General features: G+C 37.5%; 7 protein-coding genes across 8 annotated transcripts; 2 read left to right on the forward strand and 5 right to left on the reverse strand.

Moving 5' to 3' along the window:
• The first annotated feature begins 1568 nt into the window (after positions 1-1568).
• Positions 1569-3404, forward strand: LOC130499196 (uncharacterized). Its single transcript, XM_056993191.1, has 5 exons — positions 1569-1863; positions 1930-2164; positions 2253-2321; positions 2391-2523; positions 2607-3404. The coding sequence occupies exons 1-5, from the start codon at positions 1644-1646 to the stop codon at positions 3150-3152; spliced, it is 1203 nt and encodes a 400-aa protein (XP_056849171.1). The 5' UTR covers positions 1569-1643; the 3' UTR covers positions 3153-3404.
• Positions 3405-3415: 11 nt separating this feature from the next.
• LOC108818878 (zinc finger A20 and AN1 domain-containing stress-associated protein 2-like) lies at positions 3416-6198 on the reverse strand. The gene is made up of 5 exons (XM_018591826.2): positions 6024-6198; positions 5094-5310; positions 4963-4999; positions 3778-4146; positions 3416-3676 (listed from the first exon to the last, which is right to left on the reverse strand). Exon 4 carries the CDS (start codon positions 4142-4144, stop codon positions 3779-3781), a length of 366 nt encoding a protein of 121 aa, XP_018447328.1. The 5' UTR covers positions 4145-4146; positions 4963-4999; positions 5094-5310; positions 6024-6198; the 3' UTR covers positions 3416-3676; position 3778.
• A 5135-nt stretch (positions 6199-11333) lies between these two features.
• On the forward strand, positions 11334-12521 carry LOC130498741 (bifunctional protein FolD 4, chloroplastic-like; the record flags this gene model as incomplete). Its single annotated transcript, XM_056992304.1, has 4 exons — positions 11334-11555; positions 11635-11871; positions 11947-12114; positions 12195-12521. Coding segments are annotated over 4 exons (798 nt in total), but the record flags the coding sequence as incomplete, so codon positions are not given.
• A 51-nt stretch (positions 12522-12572) lies between these two features.
• On the reverse strand, positions 12573-16778 carry LOC130499195 (transcription initiation factor TFIID subunit 6-like). 2 transcript variants are annotated; one of them, XM_056993189.1, is made up of 14 exons: positions 16618-16778; positions 16397-16543; positions 16206-16292; positions 15841-15942; positions 15636-15744; positions 15362-15462; positions 15149-15286; positions 14962-15057; positions 14513-14637; positions 14055-14187; positions 13691-13816; positions 13475-13586; positions 12958-13299; positions 12573-12853 (listed from the first exon to the last, which is right to left on the reverse strand). In XM_056993189.1, the coding sequence occupies exons 2-13, from the start codon at positions 16520-16522 to the stop codon at positions 12968-12970; spliced, it is 1587 nt and encodes a 528-aa protein (XP_056849169.1). In that variant the 5' UTR covers positions 16523-16543; positions 16618-16778; the 3' UTR covers positions 12573-12853; positions 12958-12967. The 2 variants fall into 2 exon arrangements, with proteins under 2 accessions (XP_056849169.1, XP_056849170.1); XM_056993190.1 differs by having other exon boundaries at positions 16637-16772.
• A 174-nt stretch (positions 16779-16952) lies between these two features.
• LOC108822682 (uncharacterized) lies at positions 16953-18684 on the reverse strand. Its single transcript, XM_018595822.2, has 5 exons — positions 18396-18684; positions 18145-18217; positions 17840-17904; positions 17486-17595; positions 16953-17382 (listed from the first exon to the last, which is right to left on the reverse strand). The coding sequence occupies exons 1-5, from the start codon at positions 18510-18512 to the stop codon at positions 17166-17168; spliced, it is 582 nt and encodes a 193-aa protein (XP_018451324.1). The 5' UTR covers positions 18513-18684; the 3' UTR covers positions 16953-17165.
• Positions 18685-18933: 249 nt separating this feature from the next.
• On the reverse strand, positions 18934-21573 carry LOC108822681 (zinc finger CCCH domain-containing protein 3). The gene is made up of 6 exons (XM_018595821.2): positions 21140-21573; positions 20751-20908; positions 20601-20657; positions 19982-20098; positions 19629-19904; positions 18934-19466 (listed from the first exon to the last, which is right to left on the reverse strand). Exons 1-6 carry the CDS (start codon positions 21219-21221, stop codon positions 19230-19232), a joined length of 927 nt encoding a protein of 308 aa, XP_018451323.2. The 5' UTR covers positions 21222-21573; the 3' UTR covers positions 18934-19229.
• Positions 21574-24852: 3279 nt separating this feature from the next.
• On the reverse strand, positions 24853-26868 carry LOC108819627 (clathrin coat assembly protein AP180-like). The gene has a single exon (XM_018592682.2). The coding sequence runs from the start codon at positions 26798-26800 to the stop codon at positions 24920-24922; it is 1881 nt and encodes a 626-aa protein (XP_018448184.2). The 5' UTR covers positions 26801-26868; the 3' UTR covers positions 24853-24919.
• Between the last annotated feature and the right edge of the window lie 436 nt (positions 26869-27304).

Consider the following 27304-nt stretch of genomic DNA (forward strand, 5'->3'; position numbering starts at 1 on the left):
CATCACTACTAGTTGGTTCCGGCAGAGAGATGTTCACAACTTCTTTGTTAATCTTTGGTAGATAGGGTACACGGTCTCTGAAAGTGGAATTGTTGTATTGAATTGTAAACTATTCGTTGAGGTAGCAACCCTTTCCGATCCAGAAAGGATAGGGTATCGAGATGTTTCTGCAGTGGCTTCGACAAGAAGATATCGAAGTGGTGAGATTAGCTGAAGCAAGAATCAAGACAAGTAGTAGTGAGAAATGGGACCAGAATAGTAGCGCAGACTTCATATTTTTTTTTCTGTCTTCAATGTTTGCTCTTACAGCTTCCTAGCAAGTGCAAGCTTGAACTTCTACCTCACTGATTTTGGATTCCTACAATGCTTCAACCAATCAACATTCCCTTGTTACCTAACGTTCATGGTAGTCCTTTTTTTTGGCTATATCGTCAATTGACTTTGGTTTAATTGTGAAAAGTCTTTTTGAAGATATAACATAATCCATAATTGAATATTCTACCTAACTCCATTAATGTGCGAGCTCTTACAGTACTGTTAAAAGTTTTTTTTCTGATAAGAGAAGTAATTGCTCAAATTTTGCTCTTACAACTACTCCCTACCAAGTATCAAGCGCTAACTCAAACTTTATTACCGTGGGCAGTCAAGCAAACAATAACATTCTTGAGATTTTTTTGTTCTGTGGTGTCGATTAACAATGAGATGTATGTAGGTCCGTCCACGTAGTCATGACATACAATCAGAATCAATCTACCTCATTGAGCAAAGCTTTTCTTCTCCAAAACTTGAATTTCTACAATTCTACCCAAAGTTCACAGTAGTTTTTATTTTCTCTAAATATTTCAAACTTAATTGACTTGACACATAGCATAAAAACAATCCAGTTTCGATTGACATGATTCGGTTATCCTCTATATATTATTTGTGAAATAATTTGACTCATGACATCATCACATTTAACTTCAACAAAAAATGACATGACTTACAAAAAAATATGATATGACATTAATTTAATTATGAAATGTGCAATTTTCCTTATATAAATTTATAATTTTGGTAAGACTTTTTAAATATGACAATGGTTATAAATTCATATATCATCATTAATATTAACTTTCTATATATATTTATTTTGACATAATTATGAAAATATATTAATAACTCATATATTTCTATTTAATATTGAAAATTTATAAATATATTTCTTTTTAATATTACAAATTTTAGGAATGTTATTTAGATTTATGTTTTGAAAATTATATATCTAACAAAGTAACCAAAATAAAAATAGTTCCAAGATTATAATTTGAAATATATACATAAATATTATTAAATTAAAGATTAAATAAAAAATTATTCATTGTATCTTAATTTTTACATATAATTTAAAATCTATTTAAAAATAAATAAATTTATATAACCAAAAATCTAAAGTGTAAATCCAACTTATCTGGATCAAGTATTAATTCTAAAAGGTGTGGGATGTATTTCGTAAGAAATTATAAATATAGGGACTAAAATGTAATTTTGAAAACATACATCTTCTCTCAGATAAGATAATAAACCCTAAAGAAGTTGACTCAGTTTGAGACAAATCCTCTCCCACCTCAAAAATAAAATAAAAAAACCGAACCTTTTTTACGATGAACAACGTCGAATCCGCACAAAAACCAACGGATGACGACAAAGTCTGCGGGGAGTGCAAGTCGAATCCATGGAAGTACAAATGCCCAGGATGTTCAATTCGATCGTGCGGCCTTCCCTGTGTCAAAGCTCACAAGAAGCGAACAGGTTGTACCGGAAAAAGGAAACTCACCGACTTCGTTCCCCTCTCCAAGTTCGACGACAATCTCCTCCTCTCTGGTAATAATCACATTCAAAGTTTACTATTTTGATTGTTAGTGAAAGTTTTGATTTTTAAATGCATAGACTACAATATGCTGGAGGAGACGAAGAGAGTGGCGGAGTCTGCTCTGAGAAGGAGACAACAGTTATGTAAAAACAACCCTAACTTTAGGTTTCTTTATGCTAAGAACCCTTACTTTAAGTTACCCTTTGATCTTCGGAGCCTTAAGTCTGCTGCTGATGGCCGCGGAACTAAGCTGTGGCTTCTCCCTGGTGGGATGTTGAAGAGGGATAAGAACCAGACCCGATTCGATAACCGGTAAATGATTTTATATTCTCTAAGATTTTTGCTTTTGATGGATTCTTAGTCTTTAGTTTTTGAACCAATCTGGTTCTTATGCTTTTAGGAGAAAGTGCATTCATTGGACAGTTGAGTGGCGGTTTCACTCTACAGATGTGGTTCTTGTTGATCATGGGTTAGTATCCTCTTCGTCTTGAAAGTTTCGTATTTGTTTCACTATTAATGCTTTAACAATCCATCACAGTGTTGGTGAAGATACAAGCCTCTGCTCTGTGATAGAGAATCATCTTAAGCCAGGCCCTTGGATTCACAAGCTCAAGCCTTTTTGTGACGTGGATCTTGATTCCCTCAAGCTTTTTATTCGCAAGTACCCCAAGGTTTTTGATATTACCACATATTGCATTGTTGTGTTAAATCTTTTCTTACCACCATTTTAAACTTTTTCTCCCCTTGGTTGCAGGGTGTAAAGGTTCCTTACAAGGAGCTGGACATCAAGGCTTCTTTGAGGCAACAGCTTGCTCAAGTAACTATCTTAGAGTACCCGGTGATCCATGTTTATCTTCCTTCGCACACCTATGACTTTGAAGTTATCAGAGACTTTGACCGTGAGAAAACGACACCGGAGCCTAAGTACTATAGCCAGGCAGAAGGTGCAACCACACGAGAAGAGGAAATAGAAGAAGAAGGAGACGACATTGACTCCTTTGAGCCAGAGGTTCTTGATCTTATCAAACAAATAAACTATAACCGCTCAGAGGGCAGCAAGGGTGAGGGTGGGGTTAGCAAAAATGCACATCCTGATGATGACATGGAGCTGGAGTTTGAGCAAGGGTTAATAGACACATACTCTGATCTCTTCCCGGAGTTGAACCCTGGTGATTACTTCAACTTTGAATGTGAGTTTGCAAAGGGGTTTGATTCTGATGATAACTGCAATCTCCAAAGTCTAGCTACTACTACTGATTTGAACACTGATGGACTAGAGGAAGGGGAGATCGTTGAATGAGGGTCATCTTTCTCTTTCCACTGCAACATTGTTGGTCATGCCTGAAGTGAACCTCCCTTGTTGAAGCACGTTGGCTAGTGTTTGTATCATCCAAAGCTTTTACAGAACTAGGTAGCCAATCGATTTGATTGCAGAACTAGTGGTCATAGTTGTTTATGTAGCCTAGGTGTTTAATTATTTATCACATTCAATATTATTTAGTTGATGTAAGAGAACGCCTCCCAAACTTTTTTAGTTTATTTTCTTGTCCTCTTTCTATCTACAGACAAGTCTTGTAGTGTTGAGGACCGTTTGCGTAGTCCAAAGTAACACAGACCAGAAACCAGATACTGTCGCTCTAACCTTGTACTCGATGCAGAGAACAACCAAGATGTATCCTTGTAACAAACAATAAGCAAATACATGAAAGAAAATATCTGCAATTACCTCAATGTTTACTCGGTTCAATACAGCTCAAACCATTACAGGTAGACTCGAGATGCTCGATGTCCATCAAGGCCAGGAAGATTCACTAAAGAGTTGACCTGAGGACATTTGCACGGATGTGAATGAGTTTTATATGGATCACAAATCAGATGGTACTTTAGTCTATCCAAGCGCAGAACAATGATTTATCACCACGTACCTCATAAACCAACCCGTTTGTTGCAAGTAGTACATCGGCTTGGTCCTTCCTTTGGTTTTGCTGCAGCTTCTTCTGGTGCTACTACCTCTTCGACGACAGAGGATGGATGTACAGAGACAGCTATTGGCTCGGTGGTTTTGGTTTCAGCATCAACCAACGCAGCAGTGAAGGTTTCCTTTAGGATGTTGCTGGGTGATCCAGACAGTGCAGATGCAAGCTTAGCACCCTGTTCCTGTTGAAACAACATAGTTTTGTGACACTTGGAACACATGTTCATTGTGGCGTCGCTTCCGAAGAAACCGCTGTTGTTGATGCATAGCTTTGGACCTTCGGGTGGGCTTTGGCATCCTTTATTGTCGTAGTCCATTTCTGAAAGAAGAAAAAGTTCTTGACAATTAAAAACTGAATTCACTAAGATTCAAAACGTCAGAAACAAACAAAGAAGCAAACACTTAAACTAAACATATTGTTCTCAACAAAGATTCTATGACCAAATTTTTTATGGAGCCTTTCCAATGATTCAAGATATCAAACTCGGAGAAGGAACAAAGTAGAAGCAAGTCCAGAACTGATTTTTATAATCACACCAAAACCTAAAGCACACAAACAGTTCCTACTAACACTTGATTTTTTTTTTTTAAAAAAACACAAGCTATCCACGGTGGATAATCCACCCAGACTGCAATACCCAAGCTAACTTGCAGCTATTTCCAGATCTGATATAAAGCTAATAGAAATGTAACTGAATTATTACTATACGGCAGAGAAGCTAAAGTCAGTTGTATCCAGCACAACCTTTCTTTACACAAATGAAATGTTAAAAATGAGTTCATATCAGCATAAAGCAAAAAAACTTTCATCAAAAATCACTTCAGAGTTTCTAAAACATAGTTAACATCACCTCCATCCAAAACATTACCATCCTTTCTAGAAATGAAGTATTAGAAATAAGCCTTTCATATCAGCATAAAAGCTGACAAATTTCATATAATATTTCAGAAACTATACACAGCCCATCCACATAGATAAGCTCACTTCCATTCAACACTAGGTAATTAAAACTCACATGCAAATATTACCACGCCAATCAAATCATTAAGCGGTCGAGAATCAAACAGAAACTTGAGCTCTGTTCTTACCATAGAACCATAAATATAAAAAAACTAGAAAATCAAATACAAAAACCTGTTTGCTCGAAAAGCCTTGGTCGATCGGTCGGTCCCTAATCAAAGAAAAAAGAGAGACAAAACCTCAAAACACAAAGGGTGAAATCGAAATCAGAGACCCGAAACATAAATGAAGAGAGACCACTTTACCAGTACGAATCTCTCCGAAGAAGATCGTCTGCTGGAGGATCCAAGGATGCTACGGAGCTCCTCAATATAAATTTTCTAACTCGCGTTTATATACTTCCCGCAACTCATCCAGCAGTGTACCAGGGGTTACTAAGAGTATCCGAGACTAGGGTGATGACCGATCCCTTTCCTTTGCAATCGATAGGTAAAATCTCGTGAGAAATTGAATCTCAATATACTGCACTTAAGAGAAGTTGTACAGATTAGAATTATCACCTTTAATTTGGAACCTCGTTTCCATTTAGCTAGTTCTTTAAGACAATTTGTTTTTTACGTTCCATGCAGAAGAATTTTTATTATTTTTTTGCTAAAATGATGTATGCACAACATATTCCCGAATGCATGTTCCAACCAAGTCAAAGATCTTCATAGGTTTTAATGCAATCTCAAAATTTCTAGCATACCAAAAATATATGAGAAAGTACGTTTAAAAGCTGCTCTTGAGGGTAAATGGTTTGTCTATAAGTCTATAACCATTCCTGAAATTTTGGGTCATATAACCATTTATTAAGAATTTTAATAAATAAAAAAAATTATGAATTTGAATACTTATGTTTATATAATTTTTTTCAAACAATTAGATACCAGAAACAAATGTTTTATTCGACTTTGCCCATGATCAGTCTAAGCTAAATTCAATAGTCGTCATTCACCAAACAATTGCACATATATATGAATCTTCTCCAATAAAAACCTAACTCTTGAGGACTCTGTTAACCACCGTCTACAAGTTTATCATCTTCGCCGTCAAAAAGTAAAAACAAAAAAAATCCTAATCTGCCAATAAAGTAGATTCAGCCGATCTTTTTACTTGCGACACAAGATAATATAATATAGCTAACTATTCAGAACCTACCTTGCCTCGCAAACAAAGACAGAAAGCCAACCTACCTTGCTTGTAAGCCATTCTATAAATTGCTGTGTTTGGCGGCGTTGGGGAAAATAGTGTAATTGAGATTTGACTGATTTTTCCTAAGTAAGATAACATGTTTAATTAAGATGATATGGCAATTTGATTGGTTGTGATAAATTTTAGTTGATGTGGCACCTTTTTTAGAAGCTAAGAAATTAGTGCCCTTTATAAATTGGAGATAAATATATGGAAAAGTTCTATTTTATTGTTTTTGTTAAACCCTAAAGCTGATGGAAGCCAATATCATGAGATCGTTGATGGGTTGTACCTCCTTCAGGCAGTCGGTTCTCATCCAAAAAGGAGCCATCATCCCCCGCCATCTCTGCTTAAGGACAGCTGTGTCCGCCCGTGCAGTACTGCGCCCGTGGCTCCTCTTGTAAGAACTTTTAACACTGTTCTTTTTAATTAGCACAAATTTCATTTATCCTAATAAGATTTCCTTTTCTTCTCTTTTATGTTCAGCTGATGCAGCTATGGTAATTGATAAAGGGAAGATTGCAGTAGACATCATGCATGAGATCAGAACGGAAGTCTCAAGAATGAAGGAATTATAGAACTCAAGAACTCAAGAACACAAGTATAAGAAACAAGGTTTCTTATTCACCACTTTCAATAGCTTAGAAAATCACTCAAAACTAAGCTCTCAAACAATCACACAATCCGTGATTATTCCTTACAACTTACAATGCTTTATATAGGCTAAGACAACTTCCTAAACCTACTAAAGATAACACTTACAATATTTCCTAATCCCATTACATGATAGACTTTCATAACAACATTAGGATTAGGATAGCTTATATCTTAAGCTAATCTTTCAAGCTTATCAACATTCTCCCTCTTAAGCTTGACATATTCTTCACATACCACTTGCACTCCAATCAACTCTCTTAACTCCTTGAACCGAACTCGACTAAGAGACTTAGTGAGAATGTCGGCTCTCTGCTCATTGCCTGAAACATACTCTACTTCTATTTGCTCGTTTTCAATGCACTCTCTAATAAAATGAAACCTTCGGTGGATGTGCTTACTTCGACCATGGAACACCGGATTTTTAGATAAGGCAATTGCGGATTTGTTGTCTACTCGTAACACAACCTTCGTGCATTCATCTCCCATAACCTCACTTAAGAGTTCTTGGAGCCAGATAGCCTGTTTAGCAGCTTCAGTAGCAGCCATAAACTCTGCTTCACAAGAACTCAACGCCACAATCTCTTGCTTCTGAGAACACCACGTTATAGGGCTGTTTCCGAAATAAAAAATGTGCCCTGTTGTGCTCTTGCCATCATCAACATCCACGTTATGAGAACTATCACTAAAACCAATCAGTTTCTGTTCTTCTTGTTTCGCAAAACATAGACCAAGAGAAGTAGACCCTTTCAAGTATCTTAGTACGACTTTAAGTGCGGCTCCATGAGACTCCTTAGGCTCTTTCATGTATCTGCTCAACACTCCCACTGCATATGATAGATCTGGCCTCGTGTGTAGCAGATATCTGAGACAGCCGATGGTTCTTCTATACTCTGTTTCATCAATAGTTTTCTCCTCTGGTGACTTTCCAAGCTTCGTGTTTACTTCCATCGGTATGAGAGTAGAGTTGCAGTTCTGCATTCCAACTTCTTCGAGTATCTTCCTAGCATAGCCATCTTGAGACAGCACGATACCTTTGTTTGTTTGACAAACCTCAATGCCTAGATAGTACGTTAGTCTTCCAAGATCGCTCATCTCGAACTTTAGTGCCATCTCATTCTTAAACACCTTGATCAATCGCATTGACGAACCTGTAACTAGTAAGTCATCGACATAGACACATACAAGTAGAAGATCATTCTTCTCTTGTTTTCGGTAAAGTGATGGCTCCTTGTAGCAACGAGTGAAACCAAGATCGTGAAGGATTCGGTTCAGCTTGACATTCCATGCTCTCGGAGCTTGTTTAAGACCATACAACGCTTTATGCAATTTGTAAACCATATGCTCTTTTCCTTTGACTTCAAAACCTTCAGGCTGTGAAACGTACACTTCTTCTCTCAGTTCTCCATGTAAGAAAGCAGTCTTTACATCGAGATGATGAATCTCCCATTCTCTTGATGCAGCAATAGCAATAATCAAACGAATTGTCTCGATACGAGCTACCGGTGCGAAGACTTCATCATAGTCAATACCGTGTCTTTGAACATATCCTTTAGCTACTAGACGTGCTTTGAACTTGCTTATGCTTCCATCGGCATTCCTCTTAACCTTGAACACCCACTTGAGTCCAATGGCTTTAAATCCTTTCGGCAAATCAACTAGCTCCCATGTTCTGTTCTTCTCGATTGACTTTAGCTCCTCTACGCATGCATCTATCCATACTTTGTGTCTCTTTGCTTCGCTATAGTCCCATGGTTCATTGTTAATAACCATGAGCAGTCTCTCACTCTCCACTTCCGCTATCAAGACATAATCCTCCAAATAAGTGGGCTTTGTGCTTACTCGGGTTGATCTTCTCACGTTACCTTGCTCTGTTTCTGAAACAGAGTCGTCTTCTTCGTCCAGAACAGAGTTGTCTTCTTCGTCATCCAAAGCTTCCACTTCGACTACTTCATTCTCTCTTTCATCTCGTGTTTGATCGTAAATACCCTTTACTGGTATTAAGTCAAACGAACTCTGTTCTGGTCTTGCGTTATCTTTATCGTTCCAGTTCCATCGTTTTTCCTCGTCGAATTGCACATCACGACTCACAACTATTTTCTTGGTTAAAGGATCCAATAACCGGTACGCTTTAGAACCAGGTTCGGTTCCTAAGTGTACAAGGATCCTTGAACGGTCATCAAGCTTCTTTCTTCCAGCCACCTCTGTTCTTGCATAACAGACACAACCAAATACCTTAAGATGAGCAACATTCGGTTTCTTGTTTCTTAAGGTTTCGTATGGAGTCTGTTCGTGCAAAGATCTAGTTGCAATCCGGTTAATCAAATATGTAGCGTGTCTAACAGCTTCTCCCCAAAACTCATTAGGTACTCCCATGTGTTTCAGAAGGCTTCTTGTCATCTCGAGCAAAGTACGATTTCGTCGCTCAACAACTCCGTTTTGTTGTGGAGAGTATGGTGCTGTCGTGTGTCTGTTAATCCCATGCTTCTTACAGTAGTTATCAAACTCGTGAGAGCAGAATTCACCTCCTCTGTCTGATCGGAAGACATTTATTTTCATTTGAGTTTCTCGTTCTGCAGTTTCCTTGAAAGCTTTAAACTTCATAAAAGCTTCACTTTTCTCTGTGAGTAATATGGTCCACATGTATCTAGAGAAGTCGTCGATTAGTACGAACACGTATCGTTTCTGTCCTGCAGTCCGAGGAGTAATAGGGCCACATAGATCACCGTGCACTAGTTCAAGGGGTCTTGTTGCTCGAAAAGAAGTAGTCTGAGGAAAAGGTTTCCTTGATTGCTTCCCAAGCAAACACGACACACAAGTCTCATGTTTTACTGTTATATTCGGTAATCCAGTGACCAACTCTTTACTTATCATTCTCTTCATCGTCTCAGAGTTAACATGACCCATTCTAGCGTGCCATCTTGATGATTCATTAGATGTTTCAGCATGTAAGCAGTCAATCGTATCAGTCTGCAACACAACTTTGTAGAGTCGGTTCTTAGCTCTTGCCGTTTTGATGATCAATGCTCCTTTCTTATCCAGTAATGTCAATATATCGTCCTTCATCCTTATCTCGCACCCACTCTCTGTAGCTTGGCCTAAGCTAACAATGTTGCTTCTCAAACCAGGTATGTAATACACATTAGTCAGAGTTTTCTTCTCGCCATTAGTTAAGATAAACCTAACTGATCCTTTTCCTCTTATATCGATCCGAGAGTCATCCCCAAAGCGCACTACTACTGTGATATTGTCATCCAATACGTGAAACAATCTTCGATTTCCACTCATGTGGTTACTAGCTCCATTGTCAAGGTACCACACGTTTTCCATATCTTCTTCGTTTTCGAACACACTCGGTTTCACCTTCTTCTCATTCAAGTATACTAGCTCATGCATTAATAAATCATCTGCCACTTGTGTATCATCTTCTTTCTTCTCCACAGTTTCTTGTAACTTCAGTTTTGCATCGGGACACTCAGAGGCGTAGTGACCAGTTTTGTCACAAGAGAAACAGGTAATGTGGCTTTTATCTTTTGCTCCGTACTGACCCTGTTTGTAAGCCTCTCTTTGGGCATGATATCCAGTTCGACCTCGGCCTCTTCCTCCTCTTGAAACTCCTCGTGTGCCACGTCCTCTTCCTCTTCCATAGTTTTCTTGATATTGCTCATTACTGGCGTACATAAGTTTTCCTCGATCATCACTCTGTTCTTCTTCATCTTCTTCGTTTATTCTTTCCTCATATGCTTTCAACCTTCCGATTATGTCTTCAAAGCTAGTCTCATTAAGATTTAGCATCTGCTCAATGGAGGCAACTATAAAGATATACCTTTTTCTAGGTAAACCTTTTAAGAAACGTTTCACAAGTTTAGGTTCATCTATAGTCTCGCCAAGTGACGCACACTTTGAAGAGATTTCAGTTAACTTGCCCACGAAGCTATCGATACTGTCTCCTTCCTTCATCTTAAGTTTCTCAAATTCTGTCATCAGAGTGCTCAAGCGTGCTTCCCTTACTCGTTCTGCTCCTACATGCCTTGATTTTATTGCTTCCCAAACAGCTTTAGCTGTGTCTAGATTACCTACTTGCAAGGTTAGAGCTTCTGGAATAGATTGAAATATTAGTGCTATAGCCATGTAATTTTTCTTCACATGTTTGCTTCCATCTTCAATGGTTTCCCAGACATCATTAACTTTGAGAACAATTGTCATCTTCATAGCCCAGACAGTATAGTTAGTAGCGTTAAGCATCGGAAGTTTGATGTTTGAAGATCCGACATCTTTGTTGCTCAGCTCGACTTCGTTCTTCACTTCTTTTATATCTCCCATGATGAATATTAGATCTCGTAATCAAAGGTCAAGTTTCCTTATGGCTCTGATACCAATTATAGAACTCAAGAACTCAAGAACACAAGTATAAGAAACAAGGTTTCTTATTCACCACTTTCAATAGCTTAGAAAATCACTCAAAACTAAGCTCTCAAACAATCACACAATCCGTGATTATTCCTTACAACTTACAATGCTTTATATAGGCTAAGACAACTTCCTAAACCTACTAAAGATAACACTTACAATATTTCCTAATCCCATTACATGATAGACTTTCATAACAACATTAGGATTAGGATAGCTTATATCTTAAGCTAATCTTTCAAGCTTATCAACAGGAATCAATTGGCATGGTTCCTGGATTAGCAGTACTCCATGTTGGGGACACAAAACTCTCCAAATCTTATTGGGTATCTTGTGGATTTGTTGGCATCAGATCATTTGTAGTTCATCTAGCCGAAGATACGACAGAAGAGAAGACGTTGGAATGTGTCTCAAGCTTCAACGATGATCCTTGTGTCCATGGCATCCTTGTTGAGTTGCCTCTACCAACGGTATATATTGCTCTCTCGACCATTCACATTAGTAGAGAAGTATAGTGATATGGGTTTTAATTATATGTATACCGCGCAGCATATGGATGAGCACAAGATATTAAATGCGGTTAGTATAGAGAAAGACATCAAGGGATTTCATCCATTAAATATTGGACTGCTTGCTATGCGCGGAAGGGAACCCTTTTTCCTTCCACAGACTCCAAAAGCATGCATCGAGCTGTTACATCGGAACAACATTGAGATCAAAGGAAAGAGAGCTGTTGTTATCGGCAGGAGTAACACTTTTGGTATGCCAGCTGCTCTATTACTGCAGGTAATATAATATTATTGTCCTTTTTGAAATGATAGTTTTGGATGGTCTTTTTGATTATTTTGTCTATGGCTATAGAGAGAAGATGCAACTGTTACCATTATCCATTCAAAAACCAAGAACCCTCAAGACATTACAAGACAAGCTGACATCATAATCTCTGCCGTTGGTAAACCAAACATGGTCAGAGGAAGCTGGATAAAACCGGGAGCAGTCATCGTCGATGTTGGGATTAGTTATGTTCGAGTAAGCTTTTTTCGTCGAAAATGCACTCATATTGATTTAGGTCACAATTATGAGACATTCATATAAACTATGAACTGCAGGACCGAAATGCTCGTTATGGCTTTCGATGGGTCGGAGACATTTGCTACGAGGAGGCTTGCGAAGTTGCATCAGCTATCATAACTGATGTTGGTAGCGAGGGACTACTGGAATCAGACATGCTCCTATCGAACACTTTGACATCAGCCAAGAGAATTCACAACTTCCTGTGACCTTAAAATTCATGCATAATTTCTTTTCAGTTTTGTTAAATCTTAGGTTTTCTTCTGGTCGTCCGACATTGCAGATTATCTTATGTTCTAGTGTGTTTTTGTTGAAGTTACCTCATAACTTACTGTGACCTTAAATTCATGCATTATTTCTTTTCAGTTTTGTGGTTTCCAGATTATATTTTATCTAAAACTCAACTTCCCCTATCAAAAACAAAAAGGAAAACTCCATTTAGTGAAGAAGGTGAGAGGTTCTCTTTTTGCAGAACATCTACACTCTCTCATAACTTCAAATACAACTTCACATAATTGAGGAGCTTTCTTTAAGTTGTAACATTGCTTACTATGCTTAGGTGTCATCACCACATTTTCTCTCACAACCCCTATTACATGACTACATATAGATTTGAAAACTTCCGACACTCGAATGTGAGCTGGAGTTTCAGGTAGGGCTCTTATCTGCTGGGCCTCTGGAGGAGGCGGTTTATCCCCTACGATAATTTGCTCAAATTAGCTCCAATAGTTTCTTTAAGTTCCAAAATCTAATATAGTTGCTCTCAAACTTTATAATACACAAATGAAAATGCAAACGCACCTCTTAATGATTAGAGGAATACTGACATTTCTGTAGAAGGGATAAAAGGAAGAATCCTATCATCATAGAGTTGGTGCAGTTTCACCAAGAGCCGTCCAGAATCAAGGTCATCTTTCCAAATCTGACCAAGGATTGCTTTCATGGTAATAACCCGGCCCTTTCCCCTTTCTTTCTCATTTTGGTGTCTGCTTTCAGATTCGTTACCTTTCTTTCCCATCGGTTTATCTACATGCATTGGAGCTGGACCGGTGTGATCTTGCGGTCGTAACCCATCTGTAGTTGTCATCAATCTTTTATGGGGTAACTGGTTTTGTGAAGAATCAGCACTTAGCTTCCGCTTACCTGACATATTCATTAAAAGCCTAAGAGGAGAATAAAATGATGGTAGTCGAAACAATTGTTATCACCGAGCCATATAGGAACGTTATTGAGCCAACTATTAGTCTCTAAGTATGTGTCTGACGCACCAACAACCATATAATGCAGAGAAAGTAAATTGGTTGGTGCAGCAACTTACGTGGCTCAGCACTGATTATTTTTCCCTTTCCCTTATGGAGTAAACTTGGCGAAGGGGATGGTAAATTTGGGAAGACTTTAAGCCGATCATGTATACACAAGCCTGCAGCACGCTGGGAAAAAAAAATTCGCAAGTCTCTTTAAGTATTTGTCCATATATAAAACTACTGAGATTTTGTATGCAATTTTAGACGATGACTAAGAGGCTAAGACTAACCAGCAAGGCCCCATACACACGCCAAGCTTCATAGCTCTTCATTTGGTTCTTTTGCTTCTCACAATCCAATTCTGGTTCGAGAAGACTTAGATACGGTTCGAGATTTGACAGAATAAGAAGGCGTACCTACACAATAAAATGACATTCAGCTAACATCGGAGGAGTACTGAGATTCAGTTTTTTCTTTGTGACACAGGTGACAATAATTTTCATGGAAGAGTAACACTGATTCCGGGGAAACTTATAGAACTAATAGAAAAAATAAAAATAGCAAAGTGATAGCAGTAAAATGAGACGTGATGGAGCTAACAAATCAAGAAATAATATCTGAATGTATCATCAGAAGAGTAGAGGAAGTACTTACAACATTGTGCCCCAAAGCCGTTAATCCTTGAATTGCACCATAGTGCTGAGTCAAAGCTTTCTTTGGGTCCAAAAGTGCATTGACTAGAGTTTTCGAAAGACGAGACTGAAGAGTATGGTAAGTGTTTCCAAACCTGGAACATTTTATTCAAACCACAAGATTTATGATTTTAGAAGAATATTAAGGTGAGATGAGTAATACAGATTTCGCAGAGAATGAGAAAATATTTCTTAATTGCTCTTAGTTCAGATCTTCCCATTTGATTTTTCAGCTCAAGCGGGAAATTACCAAATGCCAATAGTAAAGAGACCAGCAAATATAAACTTAATGGACCATATATATGCATGGATACTATTATCTCACCATATTGCATACAATTGCTCCATATAAAATTTCATTATTCAGTAAGAAATCACGTTCAGTAAGATGATCCCCATAATGAAAGGGAAAGAACGAACCTTTTACATATCAGTGAAACTAGCTTCGCTGTAAAATCTCGAAGATCCCAATGGTTATCGGCAAATCTGTTTCCAAGCTTTCTCGATACAAGGCATGTTACAACAGATGGCATCAACTGGTGCAGCTGTCACCAAAAGAAAATTTTCACTTAGCTCCATGGTTAGGAAACAACGCCGTGAAAACAACTTATTTTGAACATAATCCCAAGCGAATATGAAATTATCTCAATACAGCTCTATGGAGAACTTTTTTGTCATTTGCAATTCCACAGCGTTCTCCAAGTCAGAACAACACTACCTGACTACACCTAACCGTGTTATATGCATAGTACAGAGTTGCCTAAATTGCAATTTGAAGGAACCCACAGCAAAAACCTAAAAAAGATGTAGTTACATGATTCTACGATTATTCTTGGAAGTTGTAAGAGATAATCCAGAAAGCAACTCACATAAGGTTCTATGTGTATATGGGGATTCTGTAGAAGACTTCTAACAACGTGCATTAGATTAAACAGGAGTTGGAAGTCATTTAAACCACGTGATACCTGCACAGTGAGAAAATAACTATTATAATATACATCAAGTAATTGCGTGCATTATTTCTTTTTAAGATTCCTCGATGGTGCATTATGTTACCTCATCAGCAATGAAATTTGTAAAATATGGAACTAAAGGATGAAGTCCTGAGTCTGAGGCCAAGCTCACTAATGCCTCTTTAAACAGAGCAGGACTTGACTTGCTCATTGTAAGTTCAGCAATCTTTTGGAAGTATAACTGTAAAGAGAAAATAACAGATAAGTCTTATGCATGTCAGATACGTCACTGTGATATATAGTCTGCAGCATATACCTGAAGTTCCCTAGATAGTACATGTTTAACTGGTAGCCTAACGTCAATTAGAGGTCCATCCTTTTGCTCATATATTTTGTTATCTGCAGGTGCTCTGATGACTACAAACACCATAAACAAGTGGAATTATATTCACGATGGGGATAAACAAGGACAGAAAGAACTTAATTCACCACTTAAACGTGACTGTACATTACTAGTAATAGTTTCGTGTCAATCAATTGAGTTAATGACTTTACAACTCCATCAAAGGACATAAAACTGAGAGGCAGACCTTCTAAAGGAGCATTTTCTGGGATAGCTGGCTGCACTCCTTCAATAGCCAGCCAGTGACAGACAACTTCAGTATCAAGGGGAGCTTTCGGTAGTGGGGCTTCAATCACCTAGAATCATGACATTTCTTGAAAATATTAGAATAATATAATCAAGGCTTTAACTGAAACAAGAGATGTATATACTGTATATTCCCAAGATCTTACATCTTTGAAATCCACCTCTCTGTCATCAGTGTAGAACAAATCCTGATGCCCAACAGCTTTTCTAAAACGAAACGGTCCTCCTGATGCAAAGCCATATGTCGGCTGCAATAAAATATGATCACTCTCAGATAAATGCATCTGAATCAGTTAACTGCTCTAGATAAAAATATTTGAAAGCAACTTTTAACTGACGGTGCTAGATGCACCAGGAAGGTGGTCAAACCTCAAAACCAGATACCATATATCTTTCTCACTACTAGATAACTCCACCAAATAAATATTCAATATCATCAAAGTGAAGCTATCAAACATTGTAATGATAATGCACTACCAAAACTTGTAGATGGGTGGTCTCCAGTTAGTACCTCAAGGCTCCTTAAGTTGAGAGCACCATCAACATCCGAAGCTGTCAAAGTCGTTCTCTTTGAGTGACGCATGCTCTTGATAGCTTCCTGCAAAGACATCCAAAAATAAAAAAAAAAGATGAGGACCTGATTCCTTCACCTCAAAGAACAACAAAGAGATGACTAGAAATAGATAAAAAGGGGTAAGCTACCTGCATGATCTCACGAACACGGTACTCAACATCAGGAGCAAGCATAAGTGCAGCCTCGGGTGATAAGTTAGTGATCCCAATACTCTGTGCTGTAACCTCAATCGTTTCCTTAGGTACAATGCTCATCTTCTCTCTTCTCCGATTACACTAATATTCGACCACAAATGACTACGATTTTCACTATGAAGCAAACAACGAAGCACTATAAGAAAAATACGCACCGATTGAATTGTCACAGACCACAAGTGTAGAGTATCGTCTCGACTGAGAAGATTAGCTCCAGAGATAAATGGCGAACAAGCACCGATTCGGTTCAGGTCGAAGATCCAGAAAACAAGCAGCTTGAATTATACTATTACTATATACAATACACCCAATGTCGAAGAAGAGAATCAATCAGCATCGGGTCGGGTATTTAATCGAGGTCGGTTATATCCGGTTAGTTTAACTTTGGGCTATCACTAAATATTTATTGGGCCTTTGTAGCCCAATACGGACTAGAGTTTGCCCGTTTTCTAGCTCTTCCAGCCAAAATCAAACGTGGTTATACAAGAAGAAGATAAAAAAATGCACACAGTATCTGAACTTGATCAATTACAAGGAACAAAGAGGAACAGCCTTTTGGCTTCATGACAAAACCGATGTGTAGACTTTAGATTAATGTCAAGAATCTACAGAGAGAGTGTAAAAAGAAAAATAATCGTTCTTTTGTTTCGATTAGCTATTGCTTTTGAATTGTTTCTCCTCCTCCCACAAGTTTTCTGAATATTCAAGCAGGATTCTCAGGTGGTGTCTTCAAAGCATTTTCTGTGGTCTGCCTTGGGAACGGTCGTCTGAGGAGCCTTGAGGTAGGCCAAGCTCGGGGTTTTATCCTCCCTAATAACAACTTCCATTCTCTCGGTTTTAACTGACCAGCCAATCTCATTTGTTCTCTTTTAAACTTCCTGTTTGCATACCATATCCCTCCGCGCCACCCCAACCCATACCTGGAAGACGAAAAAAAAAAGAAGGTCAAACTATTTAATAAGCACAGAACTTGTTGTTGTGAGCCTAACAAGTGTCTTTTTTTTATTGGTGAAAACAACAAACCCGATGATCAAAGTGGTTCCAGCGGTGGCAATTGTTGAAGTGAATCTGGAACCCACTGGATCAACAAGCTCCTTGAGTTCTCCTCGTTCCAATTCATGGGTGTGTTTCATCTGCCGTGGAAAGAAAACAAAAGTTTCAAGTGACGACAATCAGTTGAAATTTATAGAGCAACTAGGGATTTGTTAACCACAGAGGTATAAGCAGCAATAAGTCATTTTTCATGAGTTTCCACAGAAGAGAAGCTACAGGAATCCAAATATACAAGCTGCAGCTAACTCCGATGCATGAATGTAATACAACTAACAAGCAAGATAAGATTAGAGTCAAGTATCTTCTTTGATGATAGACACTAACCGCATTCTCAATCGATTCCAGCCTCTGATCGATCCTAGTTTCATTGTAGTGTCGTAATGAATAACCTGCACAATCAATCATTCATCATCCAATGGGTCAGTTATAAAGGCCAGCTCGGTGTGAACAGAAACAAATACAACAATAAGATACTCTTGCAACGCTCAGTACAACACAAAAAAAAAAAAAAACAAAGCTCAAAGTAGTGAACTTTTGTTAATCGGAAGATCAGTTATCATAGAAGTACATCCCCAATTCAGAAAGTACAACAAGGGAGAGATGCAAAGTATAAACTATAGCAAACTTACCAATCCAAGCGGTAGCAACAGATGCAACAGAAGTTGCAACTGTAAACACGACCCTCTGCCTCTCGAGCAAATCCTAATGAAACAATGATAACGAAAGCCCCATTAACAAGATGATAGTTATGATTATGCCCTAAAACCAAATTCTTCAAAAATCGATATGAATTGAATCAAAACTCGTCTATTTTAATACAAACAAACAAACAAAAAAATGAACTTTTTTTTTACAGAAGAAGAGGGAAAGGAGCAATCACCTTGGTGGAGAGATAGGAGTCTTGGATAGCGACCAATGAGTTCTGGGCTCTCTTCTTCAGATGAGGCATAGCTGCCGAACCTAGAATCCATGCCCCTCGCCCTCTCAGCCGATTCATGGCTCGGTGGAGCGAGTCAACTCGGCGGTGTTAGATTGAGATACGCTGGCAACGCAAAATCGTCTGGGAGAGAAGAGAATCCACCCAGGCGATTTCCCCCACACGCAAAAAGGACGAAGCTACACGCAGGTTCTCTTTTTTTTTTTCTCCGACCAAAAGGAATAAAAAAGACAACCCTTTTCATTTCTATACTTGGAATGTTCGGTTCAAAATTAATAACCGCAAGACTAAAATATCCAATAGTATTCTTTTTTTTTAAACTAAATATCCAATAGTATTCTATTGGTTTAACCTTCCTTATTAAAAATTAGTTTAATTTAATTTATAAATTAGATTAATATTTAAATAGATGTGATATCTTTAGACTTTTGTGTATTTATGGCTTTTTGTTAATTAGTAATAGTTTTTTTTTTTGAAAAAATTAATTAGTAATAGTTGTGTAGCAATTATTCATGTAAATTTTATTTACAGAGTCAAAACAAAACGAAAACAGGAGAGTTCTATATTGTTTTCATACAAAAGAGAGAAACACTTCCACCTCCACTCGTCTTCCCACAAAAGCTAACAAAAAATGGGCAGAGAGAGAGAGAGAGAGAGAGAGAGAGAGAGAGAGAGAGATCTTTGAAAGCCTGAGCGGGGATATTTAGCCATATTGCTGATGATTCTAGAGGCTGTGATCATGGTGATGACGATCATTTCTTCATTTGGGAGTTAACGTTAAAAATCATCGTCTGGTTTCTCAGTCTCTAACATGTCTTTCTTAACATCAGGTTTGTCGTTGGTCTTTGAACCAGAGCGGCTTGGAGATGGTGTGATCCTCTGATAATTTGATGAAACAGGTGAAACATAAGGAATGGTCAAGCCCGGGTATGGCAGCATTGAATGGTCCAAGTTGCAGTTTGGTCCAAACTTGCAGAATCCATAAGACTTGACGTTACCACAAGCTGGTTGTCCCTGGGCAGCAAAAAAAAAAGCACAACAGTGGTAGCTTATTACATGATTCAAAGAACCAAAAGAGGTAAACATCTTTTTGTAACCAGAGCTCTTATTCAAGTTTCAAAAACCAAGAGAGCAAGAGAAAACTATCCATCACTGGTAGCTTCTATTCGGACTTACCATGTAAGTGGCCCAGCTTTGAGGAGCCAAAAGGCCTTGAGAGGGTGACACCATGAGAGGAACATAGGACTGAGGAAGTTGCGGACGAGTCAAAGCTCCATATGCAGACATCATCGTTAATCCACCAGCGTAATGTACACCTGCAGAAGGAAAGCTAGACGTCCCATATGCAGCAGTAGAATGTCCTCCATTATCAGGTTGAGGATGGTGGAATCTGCAAGAAACTCCGAATCTGCATGTTCCCGTTCGCAGGTAAAATGAACATGGCTTCTCACCCTGGAGGAGAAACTCAAATAAGTCCTCCACGTTCGATACTAAAAATAAAAAAAAATACATAACCAAGATGAAACTACCTGACGCATAGGTAAACTGAGAACATTGAACAACACAGGTTCTGCTCCATTCCTGTCCTTTGGGTGATGGTATTTACAAGTTGAACCATACTTACAAGCTCCTGTCTTCAGAAAATACTGCAAGAGTGGTTTGAAAAGCATTATTCAAGAAAGCAAACAATAAGGTTCATCTACCGGCCCAGCTTATCTATCTTCCCAATCAAGGAAGGACTGACTAAATCAGGCATGATGAATATGTTCTGCAGTTCAGTATAGATTTTTGTCACCTCTTAAATGAAATTACAAACTAGAATAAGTTATAAACCCTTCCCTATATGGACAATAAGGCTTAACTCAGTTACTCAAATGCATCACGTACGCTAACGTCTTTGTACTTGGACCAAGTGTTATCTATCTTTAAAATCAAGATGAGACTAAACCAGACAAGAGGAATATATTCTGGAGTTAAATGTAGATTCTTGTTGGTTCTTAAAGTAAAATCACAAACAAGAATATGTTCTGTTACTAATGCTCGATGGATGGAGAGAATAAGCTTAAAGTTGAATGCACTCACACCAACAACAACAAATCGAGTTTAAACAGATCATAGATGATTATTAGAGAGATCCAAGAACTGCACCTCACAATCCGGCTGACCAATCCTCTCAGGGAGCCCCTCGTTGTGATACATAATACCCTGTTAAAGAGTTTAATTAATGCAGTAAGTCATGAGTCAGAAGCAAAAAAAAATAATTATTAAAAAGGGAACTTAGAAAACTATGATCCTTACCTGTGGAAGAGGAGTGGGATGATTGTAACGGCAACTGCTTCCATAGCCACATAGACCAGTTCTTAGATAGTACTGGCAGTCTCGTTCACCAGGACGAACCGGATACGCATTAGATCTCAACACTTTCTTTTCATCCACTTTCATCTTCTTAAAGGCATCTACGGATCATATACCAAATAACATAAACATCACCATGATTACTAAGTAATGCTGTCCACGAGCATTAGATACTATGATTCTTAAAGAGATCAAGCTTCAAAATGTAAACAGAGTGTAAATTCTGTAACTCACAAATGAGACTTGCATAAAGATGATGATCAAAAAAGTAGGAAAACGAAATATGATCTTGAAACCAGATCATATGGATCTATCTATATTTAGAAACTTACCTTCGATCTTGTCGGAAGATTGAATAGACACAGCAGAGCCCTGAACCTGAACATGATGAGTGTCTGACATGTGTTGTGGCATGTAAGAAAAAAAAAGACAGTTACAGACAGTGAAGGGAAGATGATCAACAACAAACAAAAGAAATGGGAAGAGTCACAGATAAATAGTGTTATCGATGAAGAACAGAGTGGTAAAAAGATCAAAAGATCTAACAGTTAGATCCAATGAAAAATATCTATGCTAAAAAATAATTTGAAAGTTTCTTATTTTCTCTCTTATGTCATCTGCTCCGAGTGTGAGAGATATTTCAGAGGAAGTTTTCTTTCGGATCTTCTTCCCTTTTGTTTTTTGGATTTTGCTCTTTTCTCTCATCCGATGTCTCGGTTTTCAATGTGAACACAGAAAAAGAAAATTAAACTGTTTTTTCTTTAAAAAATATTAAAATAAGAGTGCCAAGTGATGATTCTTGCCTCCCCTCCTCGTGTACGGGTTATTAATTCTGCATGGTATACCTTAAATCACAATCTTACCCCCTCCCTGTACTCTTTTCCTGGGACCAAGCCATAGCCACCCTACCAAACAAAATGGCATATTAGGGTAAAATGGTCAGATACTCGTACGTAAAGAAAAATTCTTCTGGCACAAAAAATCTTCTGTTTCGCAGCACATAGAGTGATTGGGACCCACGTGTAGCAAATAGGAGGAGGAGAAATTAGAAAGTGTCAGCAGCATAAGAGCTGTGGGTCTCTGATACGTCAGTCACATTAGCTTACTAGGTAGTAATCCTCTGCTAATAATCCTCTGTTGTGAATGATGACGGATGAGTCATGACCATACCTTTTACTATGTTGTTTTCCTTGATGAAAAATCATTTCTTTGACTCTTCTTTATTAGCTTCCTATGACTTCAAGTTTCCGCCTCATACACTCTTTTACTTTTCATCTAAACTATTAAGGCTGAAGTACAAATAATACTTAGCCCTGACTTTTTCACAAAAATTACAACTGATTGCCACTGGTATTAATAATACAGATGCACTAATATTCAGATAAAGCTTTCACGGCATATGACAAAAAGATTGGGCAAGCCCACTAATATTTATTTGATCCAGATGGCGTGAATTTATATCTCTTTAACCATAAAATATATTTCCTTTTTCATATCACCACTATCCTAATATCTGCAAAAAATAGTTGAAATAATTAGTAAAACGAAAGGTTAATTTAAGTGCCAAAATATAATTCAGTTAACATTATAAACCAGAACTAATACATAAATTTAGAAATGTAAATTGTTAACATCACTAAACCGGATTATATATATTACATGAATTACATACAATTTTAAAACCATTCGGTTTAGCATATATTAGTTGTGAATAAATAAGATTCGATTTAGTCGTAAAAAAAAAGATTCGAAATTTTTATTAATTCAGTATTTTCAAACAGAAAATCTTTCTTGCGATTTAGTTGGACATAGCATTAAAACAGAGTATCAATTGAATCAGAAATATTCCTAAAATCATTGACTATCTTACTAACATTAACATAACAAACACCTAAACTCAAGCTATCACATTAGTTACAAAATATATAGACTTGCTAATCACAGTTTACTATGATAGACACAATGCAACATCTTTAGCAGATTCCTAACTTTAGATACTTACCATTACGTGATACAAAAATCATAATGTAAAGATCTTTACTTGAACAAAAAAAAAAATCTTTACTAAATATTCGTAACATTTAGTATAATCCTATTTTACAACTTGCGAATCAATCTTTCAAATAATCATATTATTAAAGTTCAAGTACACAATGGGTTTATTTGAAAACAAATATACTAGAATAAATGAGATATGTTTAGAAACATGGATATTAGAATAAATAACATATGTATATTTTCTTTTATTTACACATTTAGCCATTGTATTTTCAATAAATTAATAACAAATTTAGAAACATGAATAACATATTTAATACTTCTTTTTATTTAAATATTTAGCCATTGTTTTTACAATAAATTAAACAACCTTCTTTCTATATCTCTTTTTGTTTACAATTCTATCACTATATTTACAATTCTTTTTATTTACAATTTTTTATGGTAAAAATAAAAATACAAACTGAAATATAAATAGTATATAATATAAAACAATCTTTTAAAACAATATTTTTACATTATTTAGTTTAGTCAAATATAAAAAATTTAAGAGTTCAATTTTCAAAAAATAATATCATAAAATTAATAATAATTCATAAAAAACTAATGGAAAAAATTAAAAATTTGAAACATGGATAAAAGTATATCAGTTTTAAAATACAAAATGGACTAATCTAATTACCTAAAAACATTGTTTTGTCTAAAATAATCATAAAATAAAATTTAAATTTTATATACATATTCCAAATCAAAATAATAATTTAAAGTTGATTTATATCAAAAATTGATTTAAAATATGTATATATTCAAAATTTTATTTTTACTAAAATATTTTCCAATAACCATTTTTAAAAAATGATTTCAATATATATAATAAAATTACAACAAAAAAATTAATTTCATATACCAACTTAAATTATGATTTTTTTATATTTCACATTAAACTTTAAGAATTTAATATATGTGATTATTTATAAGATGGTACATATAAAATACTATTAATTATATGATTATTTATATGATGGACCAATACAATTAATTATATGATGACATATATATGATACATAATAGTGACTAGGGCTGAGCGTTCAAGTATCCATTCCGGTTCGTGCCGGATCTGTTTGAGTTTCAGGTTTCCGGGGTCAAAAATTTCAGCCCTATTCATATATTTCTAAGTTTCAATTCGAATTATGACTAGAGCTAGGCGTTCAGGTATCCATTCGGATTCGTTTTGGATCTGTTTGGGTTTTGGGTTTCCGAGGTCAAAGATTTCAGCCCCATTCAGATATTTCTAAATTTCAGTTCAAATATATTCGGATCTTTGCGGGGTCAGTTCAGGTTCGGATAACCCATTTAAATTATCTTTTAAAATTCATTGTATATTTTGAATTTCTTGAAATCTATAAAAAAAATAATATATTTTATATAAATCTGAATAACATATGTCAGAATACCTAAATATAATACATAAACTGGTTTCGAATAAATTTTGGATCAAAAATCAATAATTATTTTAAGTATTTTTGGTGTTTTGAGTGTACTTCCACTATGTTATATTTTTATATTTGATTATTTTTGTATATTTTAAAGTATTTAAAACAACCTAAAAGTATCATATATATTCTGGATGTTTTTATATACAATAAAACTAAAAATAATTAATATGTATATAAGTATATAAATATTTTTCGGATACATTTTGATATCCAAAATACTTCGGTTCGAATTGGTTACAGTTTCAATGGTCTAAACATCAAAATTTTGAATAATTTGGATATTTAATCAATTTTGGTTTGGGTTTGGTATTACTCTTTTGGATCTTGATCGGTTCGGTTTTTCAGATTTGAATTTTTTATCGAGTTTTGATATTGATATGAAAAATAAATAGTAATATATTTTTGAAATATACACCCGCACGGGCGTGCGGGTCAAAATCTAGTTTTCATATTAAATAAAGCGTACGTATAGTCATGGTGTCAAAAGCAGGATTTGTAAAATGCACGTGTTGTATTACTTTTCTCCTAGTTGTGAAAAATTAAGGGTTCAGTTTACAATGTTAACAGAAGAAAAAAAAAATCAAGAAACATCTCAGTCTCTGCCTAGCCAAGTTAACATCATATCAAATTTAAATGCTTAGCTATGATCTTGTTTTGATTCTGCAACCATAACTGCTGTTCTTGCAACACAGATTGCTCATGTACCCCTCCATTTTCTAAAACACTCTCTTCGAACCCAAAACTCTCAAACGTTGCAAATGGCTCACACTTGTCGGGCAAACTCCCTGTGGCCTTGAAAGTTGGCGCAGTCGACGGCTCAAAATCGTCAGGAACGTTTACCTGAAAGTCCGTGACAGCCAAGGCATTAAACGTGGTACTCATCAGTTCTACCGTTGGACCGACTTTAGCTAACGGCGCAGCTGATTCCACCAAGAACGGATTGTATTGGTCCGTCGCGGTGGCTTGAAACGCCACAGGCATCGGATCATCTAATCCGAACGGTACTATCGCCATGGAGTTAGTATCATCATCATGCACTTGCGTAGTAACTGTTTCTTCCAGCGCAAGCAACCAGTTCCCTGACCCTCTCTGAACCTCAGAGGTTGAAGCTTCTTCAGGTATCGTTTCTATGTTCTTCCTCGGTTCATCTCTCAACATCAACGCCTCCCAAGGATCAAAACCTTCCACCTTTGCCTCCTCTTGCTTCTTCGTCTTCTCCTTCTTCTTCTTCTTCTTCTCCTTGTCATCGATACTGGAAGCAGAAGAAACAGAGGGAGTATTGGGAAGAGACTTAGTCGAAACCGTATCGAAGCTATTCCCATTAGGATCCTCTCTTCCTCCTCCGTAAGGCTCCGAGTGACAAGACATCGGAGGACTACTGGTCCCCGTATCCTCCAAAGAAGCACTCCGAAACGATCCGTAATCCGAACAACACCTCTCCGACAGCGAGCTGGAAACCGTCGAAGAAGGAGGAGGAGGAAGAAGAAGACTATTCGGCGACGGATACATCCCCGCGTTGTTCCCAGGAAACGACGACTGATCTTTCAAAAACTCCTGCAACGTCTCGAGAAGCTCCAGCGAGATCTTCTGAACACTGGGATACTCCGACGTGCGTCCCACGCCGTTAGACTTGCAGAGGTCGTAGAATTTATTAAGCTCTTCGAACTGTTTCGAAGCTCTGACGGAGGCTTGAAACGCGTGGACGCAAGATTTGTACGGAAGATGGAAGAAGCTGTCGAGGAGGAGAGCTAAACCGTCGGAGATGTCTCTGTAGAGGTCGAAACTCTCTTGCAAGACGGCGTAGAGAGACGTCTTCACGAGCCTGTTGGCTTTCGCGTCTCCCGTCGGACGCGTCGCGATGGCTCTGTCTAGCAGTCTCTGCCAGTAGGTGATTTTGTCGAGGAGCATCGCCGGTTTCATATCTCTAACCGCCGGTTCGTCGGTTTTGTTTCTAGTTTTTGGATTAAACCGGGATCTGATTCCGGTTTTGTTGTTAGTGTACCGTCTCTGTAACTTCCCGGTTAAGAAGCAGTCGAGTCTCTCATCAAGGTAGAGCGCGAACGTGCGGACGTAAGCGGAGTAATCCCAAGGTCGCGAGTTCGAGTCGTCGCGGAAGGTGGAGAGGTTGAGGATCTTCGCGCCGCGTTTCATGACGTGGAGGACTTCGCGCGGGAAGTAAGGGTCTCCGTCCTGGAAGATCCTGAGGACGAGGACTAGGGATTTGAGCGCGACGATCCAGTTCCGCGTCCTCCCGATGCGGCGTCCGATCGCGGCGGCGCAAGCGGCGGCGTGAGATTTCTTGGAGGATATGATCGCGAGGATGTCGGAGACGAGACGATCGTCGATGGGGACGTCCTCGTCGTGGCTCGTGGCTTTGAGGATGGCTACCTCGAGGGTGGTAAGGTCTCCGCCTCTGTTGGCTCTGTTGGTGACTTTGGCGAGGCTGATGCTCGTCTGGTCTTTAACCGCTCCAATCGCCTTTTTCAGCTTGCTCGGCATTGTTTGTCGTCTTCGTCGCGTTTTTGAATTATCAACCAAACCAATCGTCTTCTTCCTCTGGATTTTTCTCTCTCTCTCTCTCTAAGGAAAAGTTTTGATTTTTTTGTTCTGTTTCCTAAATATAAAAGAGTGGAAGAGAAGATAGAAAGGCGGGAGACTCTCTGGATCCTTTTTAAGACGTGACAAAGATATACGTTGACTATAGACACCAGGACTTTTGTTATTAACCCACGCGCAATTGCGGCGCGTCGTTTGTAACGGTATTAACGAACTATGTGTTTGAAAGCATGCAAGTAACAATTATTTGTAGATTGTGTATCAATTTTTGTATGAAGTAATCTGAGTTAACTTAATCATTTCACAGTGTAGGCAAGCTGTTATGTTAATTACGTTAATCTTAGGCGAAAATAAATGTTTAGATTATACTATCTTTTTTGCTATATTGTTGTAAAAAAAAGAACTGTTTATATTTGATATTAATATAATCTCTATTTTTTTTTGTAG

This window comes from Raphanus sativus, chromosome 8, assembly GCF_000801105.2.
Source record: "Raphanus sativus cultivar WK10039 chromosome 8, ASM80110v3, whole genome shotgun sequence".
Lineage (NCBI taxonomy): Eukaryota > Viridiplantae > Streptophyta > Magnoliopsida > Brassicales > Brassicaceae > Raphanus > Raphanus sativus.

What these genes read in the sequence shown, in the direction of transcription:
- LOC130499196 (XM_056993191.1), top strand. Translation starts at nt 1,644, where the DNA reads ATGAACAACGTCGAATCCGCACAAAAACCAACGGATGACGACAAAGTC. An exon ending in CGACAATCTCCTCCTCTCTG is followed by an intron (nt 1,864 to 1,929) that starts GTAATAATCACA and finishes TTAAATGCATAG; the next exon opens with ACTACAATATGCTGGAGGAG. An exon ending in GTGGTTCTTGTTGATCATGG is followed by an intron (nt 2,322 to 2,390) that starts GTTAGTATCCTC and finishes AATCCATCACAG; the next exon opens with TGTTGGTGAAGATACAAGCC.
- LOC130499195 (XM_056993189.1), bottom strand. Translation starts at nt 16,522, where the DNA reads ATGAGCATTGTACCTAAGGAAACGATTGAGGTTACAGCACAGAGTATT. An exon ending in GTGTTCGTGAGATCATGCAG is followed by an intron (nt 16,293 to 16,396) that starts GTAGCTTACCCC and finishes ATGTCTTTGCAG; the next exon opens with GAAGCTATCAAGAGCATGCG. An exon ending in AATAATCAGTGCTGAGCCAC is followed by an intron (nt 13,300 to 13,474) that starts GTAAGTTGCTGC and finishes TGAATATGTCAG; the next exon opens with GTAAGCGGAAGCTAAGTGCT.
- LOC108818878 (XM_018591826.2), bottom strand. Translation starts at nt 4,144, where the DNA reads ATGGACTACGACAATAAAGGATGCCAAAGCCCACCCGAAGGTCCAAAG.
- LOC108822681 (XM_018595821.2), bottom strand. Translation starts at nt 21,221, where the DNA reads ATGCCACAACACATGTCAGACACTCATCATGTTCAGGTTCAGGGCTCT. An exon ending in ATCCCACTCCTCTTCCACAG is followed by an intron (nt 20,658 to 20,750) that starts GTAAGGATCATA and finishes ACTCTTTAACAG; the next exon opens with GGTATTATGTATCACAACGA. An exon ending in TCAGTTTACCTATGCGTCAG is followed by an intron (nt 19,905 to 19,981) that starts GTAGTTTCATCT and finishes TTTCTCCTCCAG; the next exon opens with GGTGAGAAGCCATGTTCATT.
- LOC108822682 (XM_018595822.2), bottom strand. Translation starts at nt 18,512, where the DNA reads ATGAATCGGCTGAGAGGGCGAGGGGCATGGATTCTAGGTTCGGCAGCT. An exon ending in ACTCCTATCTCTCCACCAAG is followed by an intron (nt 18,218 to 18,395) that starts GTGATTGCTCCT and finishes TTGTTTCATTAG; the next exon opens with GATTTGCTCGAGAGGCAGAG. An exon ending in GGAACCACTTTGATCATCGG is followed by an intron (nt 17,383 to 17,485) that starts GTTTGTTGTTTT and finishes TTCGTCTTCCAG; the next exon opens with GTATGGGTTGGGGTGGCGCG.
- LOC108819627 (XM_018592682.2), bottom strand. Translation starts at nt 26,800, where the DNA reads ATGCCGAGCAAGCTGAAAAAGGCGATTGGAGCGGTTAAAGACCAGACG.